We start from the raw sequence: 8,355 nt of genomic DNA, 5'->3' as shown, positions 1-8,355 counted from the left end.
TGTCAAAAGATGGGTGGAATTTCAAAACAGGATGAGATGCCTTTGCAACCCATTTTGGTGGTTGACATTTTTGACGTATGGGGATTTGACTTTATGGGCTTGTTTCCAAATTCTTGTGGGTATTTATACATATTGGTGGCGGTGGATTATGTTTCAAAGTGGGTTGAGGCCATATCAACAAGGACTAATGATCACACCGTGGTATGTAAGTTTGTTCAATCCAATATTTTTGCAAGATTTGGAATTCCGAGAGTGATTATAAGTGATGGTGGAACGCATTTCAAGAATTTAAATTTCAGGAAATTGTTGAAGCGGTATAATGTGAATCATCGAATTGCTACTCCGTATCACCCGCAAACAAGTGGACAAGTTGAAGTGTTCAACCGACAAATTAAAGAAATATTGATGAAGACGGTAAGGGTTGATAGGAAGGATTGGTTGGTATAGTTGGATGACGCATTATGGGCGTATCGAACCGCTTATAAAACACCCATACGAACGACTCCTTACTGGTTGGTTTATGGGAAAGGATGTCATTTGCCTATGGAGTTGGCTCACCGGACATTATGGGCCATTAAGAGTGTGAACATGGATTATAATGAAGCTGGTGGATTGAGAAAGTTGAAGTTGGCGGAATTGGAAGAGATAAGGGATGAAGCTTATGAGTGTGCATCAGCATACAAAGATAAGTTGAAAAAGGTTCATGATGCCAAGTTGAGGAAGCGGGTTTTTGAAGAAGGGCAAAAGGTTTGGTTATATAATTCACGGCTCAAGCTTTTTCCCAAAAAGTTGAAAAGAAAATGGATGGGCCCGTATGTTATAACAAGAGTGGGCAAGTTTGGTGATGTGGAAATTGAAGACTTTCACAATCAAGCAAGACAAACTGTGAACGGACACCGACTTAAAGCATACTTGGAGGGTAAGGATATCAACATGTGTGAAGTGGACAAGGTAGGCTACCTGTTGCGGTCGCCTTAGGAAATAACCAATTAAACGGTCCAGGTTTGTTGTATAATTTAGTTTAGTTTTTGTTCAAATTTGGTCTTAAAAATTACATTTCTCGTTACGAGGTTGTCCAAATCAAGTGTGGGGAATTCTCAGGAATCTCTTCACCATGTTGAGGACAACTCGGGTTTTTCATGGGAGGGTAGGGTAATTTTTAGTTTTTGTTTGTAAATAATTTTATTTAGTTTTTAATGATTTTGGCTTTACTTAAAAAAATTCCCATAAGATGCCACCGTAGCTTACGGTGGACTCTGACGCTGGTGGCGGTTACAACTCGAGTTTTATGTTATAATGACTTTTGGAGATCCATTCTTGAGGATTCCGTTTAAAGACAATTGTTGGGGTGTTTTTGGGGCTTGAGAACAAGTTTTTGAGGGTTTTGAATCAAGGATTAACATCATAATCTTGGATTGCTTCGGATTAAACTTGGTATGATGATTTCAATTATGTGTGACTAAAACTTCTAGTATTTCTCTTGGTTGTAAGGTTATCGCAATACTCTTTTCGTTTATTGTTCGTGCACTTGGATTTATTATCGAATCGTTTAGATTAATATAATCACATTGTTTGTTTGATTGTTTATAATATGTCCATATCGTTCAACCTAATTTCGTTCTATACGTTCTTGGTGTTGTTGACAACTTAGATTTAGTAGAAGAAATTAGGGTTAAGATTATACTGATTGATTAACCAAGTAACGATCTCGCGTTCTAGGAATCCGAGTACTTAGTTCTTGATTAATCACAAACAATTACATTTACACGAAATCAAGATATTATGATTTATCCATTGAACTTAAACAAAAGCGTTGCGTAATAACTGAACTCCAAGAGGAATGCTCCTTTAATCAATTGTTTACAACCTTCGTTTAATTTATCTAGTTTATAAAATCTAATCAAAAACCACTTTGAAAATTACTTTCTGTCATTTACATTTATATTAGTTTAATCATAAGCTACTCAGTAACACATATTCCACAAACTCTTCGTGTTCGACACCCATTTACCACTATCTAATTGTTGTATTTGGTTTATTTTTGCGCGATTCTTTGACCTCGTGTCAAGTATCCTAGAATAATAATAACGAATGGAGCGTTAAATTCATGAACATCAATGTACTTAAATGAAACATTGAAGTTGAGAATAACAAAATGAATAAATGTGGCATTGAGCCAATAAAAATGTAAACGTGTAAGTCGGTAAAGCATTGGTTCAGGAATAAGATAAATGAAACTTCGATAAAATAACAGAGTGTATTAAGTTCTTGAAACTTTTCAATAAAACATCGATGTGAATAGAGCCCACATTGAGATTAATAATAGCAAAATAAATAATTGAAATTTCGAGATCAAAGTGGAACATTCGCCTCAAATTGACAAAACATTGAAATCAAGAATAATAGTTAAAATTTCAAGATTAAAATAAAACATTGGTTAAATTGATGAAGCATTGAAAACAAAATAATAATTCGAATAAAATGTTGAGTTGAAATAGAACAAATCACACAATCAAAACGATTCGTCTAACAATAATAAACTCAACATGTATATAAACACGTTCATAGTCCCAACTTCCACTAAACGATTACGTTTATGAGAAATCGGTTATAGACCGCAAGGTCGAAATAACAAAGTAAACCGATGCAACTATAAATGAAAATAGTTAATGAATAACCAACTCAATATTAACTTTGTAAACAATCTTTGAAAGAAATCGACACACGAAATTATTTCGACAATGTCTAAACAGGATAATACATACAACAATATATATACATGAATAAGAAAGGAAAACAAAGGGTAGTTTGCGATGCTTGTCTTCTCAAATATGAGTTGTGGTATGAAGGTTGTTATAGGAGCGGTATCATGATTTCTCAGTGGAAACTCATTGGCGTTGAAAAATAAGGGAAAGAAATGATTGTTGATATTCGTTTAAGTTTGTAAAAAAAATTGATTGCAAAGCGTGATGTTTTTATAACTCAAGGAAAAATATTAGTTTGCAAAGAAATCTTTAGTAAGTGCTAATGTTTACAAAACTTTATAAAACCTTTTAGTCTAAAAGGTTTTCTATTGGGTTATGTCTTATGAAAACATTATGGAGGATCGCCAAATGATATAACTTGTTGATAAAACTGTTATAACAATATGATAATATTAACGAGACTCACGAACTTAAGGAGTATGAAAACGAGGAAAATGTGATAAGAATAATTTATAACAAATTTTATTTAACTTAAAAAAAGTCTTATTTTATAGATCTTTTTGGAATAATAATGATAATAGTAATAAGAATATTGATAGTATTAATAATAATAATAATAATAACAACAACAAGTAGTAGTAGCTGCAGCAGCGTAACCCAAAATGAAATTTTTTTTAGAAAAGAAGGTGAAAATATATCTCGATTATACTTCGTGTAACTGGTCGGTCGTTGTCGGACCGGTCAAAGATAGAGAAAATGTGTCTTAAATACCTTAAACTAGTTAGGGTAAGAAGGGTGTCGAACCACGAAGAGTTTGTGGTCGGTGATATAAATTTAGTTGATTAATAATTATGAAGCTTTGTGTAAAATCGTATAGACCAAATATGATTTAGATTGCAAATGATTGTAAATGTAAAACGAGTGTTAAATAATAACCAAGTAACTTTAGTTAATTGATGTAAATAAGAATTGGGAAAAATGACCACCCCGGGCTTCGAGCTATGTAGCAAATTATATTTTAATTTGGTTTGTTATTGGAAATTACTTAGAAATAATTTGGTAAATAAGTGTAACAAAGGATAATTACAAAACAAGATATTCCAGCCGTATTGACCTTTCGGTGTATAACCGGGCAAGGAACAAACGCTAGGAACTTGTCTTAGTAAAAATCAAGTTATATAATATGAAATCCGTAAACCAATTGCTAGTATATGATTATCTAAACACCAAAAACGGACAATTGACAATAGATTCAACAATAATAACTTTGTTCTTCAAACACAAAAATACCACATAAACCCTAATTGTTCAACAATGATGATGAAGCATATAAAGTTTAAGTCCAACAAACACAAATCAAAATTGTCATATGCAAACATAAACCCTAGACCCGGGTTGATCAATAAGAAATTAGCCAAACATGTTCAACATGGTTCTTACAATTGATAAAGATGAAGTCTTCAATTGGTTGTAAACCTTGATGATGAAAGATCTTGCTTCTTGATTCTTGATGCCCCCAAAATGATGATGATTATGATGATGGAAGATTGATATATATATATGTATATATATATGTATATATATATATGTATATATATTATCAAAAAGGATCATTCAAATATATTCAAATCAGCTCTCATAACCCCCTAATCATGTGGTCAAAGATCTCCATTAATATGGCATTATTCCTTATAAAAACTTGGTCAAAATTGGAAGGTTCGCATGTTGAAACTGCAAGGGCCGTAGGGTACGGCCAGGTAGCCGTAGGGTACGCCTGACTCAGATTTCCTTTAAACTCTTGGCCCTTAAACATGCTTAAATCCGCATCTTTGTGTCCTTTACCCGCAATACCTACAATTTGTCAAAACCGTGAATCGGGTGAAACCTTAGAAAGGTTGACAAGAACACACCGACTCTGCTAACCCAAAGGCCTATTGAATATCCCGGCGGAATCAGGATATCCAACAAGTGGGAGCGAAGGAGTGAAAGTGTAACAGACACAAACGTAAATGAATGATCAGTAAGAACGATTTCAAGACAAAGATTCACTGCATTTAATATAACATTTAATACAACAGTGAAAGGAATGTCTAGGGTTTCGTGTGTGACGGCGGCGGCGATTGTACGAGAAAACAAAGAGAATATTCCTTCTTTATTTGTTTTTCGTATTCAGTGCGTGCCAGCCTGTATTCCGTCTGGAAATCGTGTCCTAAAAGGTATCCTAGGACCCCTATTTATAGACCCTAACATTCCTTCTAGAAGTTCCTAATCATTACATAATGAAACTCAAAATAATACAAGTGTTGAGTCCTCGAGCAAGGTAACTATCTTGCTCGAGCATACTCACTATGCTAGGTATGCTCGATGTGTCCTCGAGCATACTTTACTTAGAATATATTCTCATTCGAAGAATATATTCTCTTCGAGTAAGCTTCGTTCTTCTTGACTTGTCCATGCTTTGCTCTAACTAGTCCATCGAGCAAGCTCATTCTTCTTGATGTCTTCAGCTTTTCTTATTCAGCAATCTTTAGCATGCTCGGATGTAAATCTTGCTCGGGAACTGAACTGTGCTCGAAGTCCTTGCTTTGATCACGTGACATCTTCTTATTGCATCCGAGCTTGTCCCCATGTGCTCGATCATCCTGTGCTCGTAACAATTGGTTAAAACTTGTATGATCAACCTATTTGCTCGATTGGCAATCCATGCTTGATAGAAGAATACTCTTGCTAGTTGAAGTGTAGCTTGCTCGAAGCCTTAACACATAGAAGAATTAACCATTTAAGGTTCAGAAGACCTTGCTCGAAGTAGTAAAAACATGCTCGATCATCAATGCTTACTCGAAGTCCATACTTAGCCGTTTTTCTGAGGAGGTTGAGAAGATTCCAATCTTTCTTATCAAAAATCCGACCCAACAATCTCCCCCTAGATTGGAACAAGCTCAGATGCACCAAAACATACCTGCATAGAGTTACACATGTATCAGACATACAATATATCATTTAAGAACATGTCGTTTCATTACATAATAAGGAATTCTGCCTCATGGGCATTACAAATCAAAGTTTTTACAATTAAAACAAAAGTACAAAGATAAACAGAAACAAATTAATTTTCAATCAGCTCCATTCCTTTATCTTCTTCCTCTGCTTCTAGCATCAGCTCTTTCTTTTAGTTTCTTGACATATGCAGCCCTTTGTTTTAGCATATCAAGTTCTGAGGAGTCAGATGCATCACTTGGAAATCTTGCATCAATTAAATCTTGTAAGTCTTGTGGATGCATGAACTTCAGGTCTTCATCATGTCGTATTACAGCAATGGGAACTCCAGACATATTTCTCAGAGTAGTGGAATCATCAAGTTGATTGTACGTTATGTATGTGATTCTTCCAAATTGTTGCACCTCTGAGTTCGGTTCCCGCATGACTTCCCTCATAGCCAAGCACTCTTTCAAAGTCTTCCTTTTGTGGTAAGAGCTGCTTGCTTGAGTTCTTTGTTTCTTCAATTCAAAGAGGGAGAGTTCTGAGATGTGTACTTCACTAATCCTCCTTTTTCTTTTCTCCCTCTCAGTCTGGCTCTTAAGCTCTCTCTTCTTCTGCATCAGGAATGGGAATCCTCTTTCAGCTTGTTCTTTTAAGAATTTGGAGAGATCATTCCTTTGTTGACCAGATGGCTGACTTCTGATTTGATTGTCATACAAGGTCAGTTCAGCCATCCTGGTTAGTTGTTCCTTTGTAAAATCTCTCAAATCATCCCTAAAGATGATGAGATGTTCTTGCTTGTCTTCAGTAATGACTCTCAAGGTCTTTGACCATCTATCGAAGAAGAGATGTGTGGGCAAATTTAAGTTTCTTGGCAGTACAGGCCTCACACTCTCTGACCTTGGAGTCCGACTTGTGCTTCCTTGCCGAGTTTTCTTTTGTGCACCAAGCCCCTCTTCCTCATACCATCTTTTCAATGTTTCATCGGTTTGCACCACTAACCTTGACATTTTTACTTCTTTCCTGTGAAGAGCACTCATCATCTCAGCTCTTACTTCTTCTTCTGCTCTCATCCTGTCTTCCTGCAACTTTCTTTGTGTTTCAAGCTACAGTTTTTGCTCTCTGTTATATATTTCCATTAGTCGTTCAAGAGGCATGTTCTGAAACTGTTCTTCTGTCATTCCTTTCTCCATCACAATTCTCTTTAACATCTCTACCCTCTGAGGGTCCTCAAACCACTTCTTTAATTCTTGATTTTTCCTTTCAGTTTCATCCTTTTCCTTTTGTAACCTCATTTTTAACTCCTGCTCTCTTTCAAATTTTTCTCGACTTGCTTGATCTTTGTGAGAGTCTTTAATTTGTTGAATTCTTCTTTTCAGTTCTTCAGGAGAAAGATTTATCAAGTAGTTGTAACTGTATCCGTACAGCTGGAGAAATTTGATGTCTTTGTGTTTGGCTGTCAAAGATTCATATTCCGTTTCATCTCTTGTTTTCTTTTCAGTCCTCCTTTTACTGCTGTCAGATTCTTTCAAGATTTTTTCACTCTCTTCTTTCTTCTTTGACACTTTCTTTACATAATCAGAAACTTCATCTATCAGAGTTCTCTTGTACATTCTGTCAACTTTTATGGTTGAAGGTTAAGGAATGCACTTTTGTCACCAGCCTTCATTAATAGTTCTCTTTTGGCTTTCCTTGTTCTCTGCCCCTTAGCTTCTTTTGCTAAATCTTCCTTTGATAGTCTCTGGAGATATAGTGGATCATATCCAAGGCTGATCAAATAATCCTTATCCTCATTTTTCTTTTCGTCTTTCTTCAACCTTTCCTCATCTTCATTTTCAGCATTCAAATCAACTACTTCATCAAGGTTGTGAAGAGCCTCAATCATTTGTTCATCATTTTGTGTGGATTGAGTTCTTCTCCTTTCTTCAAGCTTTTCCCACCTTAATTTGTACACCATCTTCTTCACTAATTTTTGTCTCTTAGAATTTGGTGTCTCAATTTCAGATGTGTCTTTCCGTTTCAAAGAGGATTGAGATGTAGTGGGTGAGTTGGGTTGATGTACTTCAACCTCTGGTCCTTCCAATATGATCTCTTCATCCACAGATTCTGATTCTTCAATAACAGGATTATCTATATGTGTCTCTTCAGAGTTTTCAGTAACTTCTTGAATAATAGGCTCAGTTGGTTCAACTTGCTCTTCAACTCTTGATCCTCCTTTATTCAAATTGATAAAATCTTGTTGTGCCTTTCTTGATGCTGTTACAATCTCTGGGTGATGTCTTTCTGGATTTTCAAAATCAGAGTTAGATATTTCATTATAACCAGCTTGACCATTGTACTAGTCTCATCTTCTTCATTGATGACCGGGCCCAAACCAAGTTCATCTTCATTCTTTTCAGGCTTTTCTGGCTCAGTGATCAAAGGCTCTGCTAGTTTGTCTTGTTCATGTTCTTGTTCATCAACAATCAAATTTTCTTTCAAAGCATCAATTGTAGCCTTGGTTGCTTCATCAGCTTCTTTTAATTTCCTCTTATCTGCCTCCTCTTTGTCTTTTAATTTTATTATGGCTTCTATCACCTCCTGAGGAATTTCCTCCTCCTCTTGATTTATCTTTTCTCTCTCTAGTGCTCCAATTCTTCATTCATAAGATTGATTGTTGTTTTCACTGATT

General features: G+C 35.5%; 1 protein-coding gene across 1 annotated transcript; it reads left to right on the top strand.

Moving 5' to 3' along the window:
- The first annotated feature begins 543 nt into the window (after window positions 1-543).
- Window positions 544-978, top strand: LOC143549747 (uncharacterized). The gene has a single exon (XM_077040575.1). It carries the CDS (start codon window positions 544-546, stop codon window positions 976-978), a length of 435 nt encoding a protein of 144 aa, XP_076896690.1.
- The last annotated feature ends 7,377 nt before the right edge of the window (window positions 979-8,355 follow it).

The sequence above is a fragment of the Bidens hawaiensis genome, unplaced genomic scaffold (assembly GCF_021521415.1).
Source record: "Bidens hawaiensis isolate Kalapana, Puna unplaced genomic scaffold, B.hawaiensis_p1.1 tig00015774_1, whole genome shotgun sequence".
Classification (NCBI taxonomy): domain Eukaryota; kingdom Viridiplantae; phylum Streptophyta; class Magnoliopsida; order Asterales; family Asteraceae; genus Bidens; species Bidens hawaiensis.
This window is presented reverse-complemented; position numbering and strand designations above follow the sequence as displayed.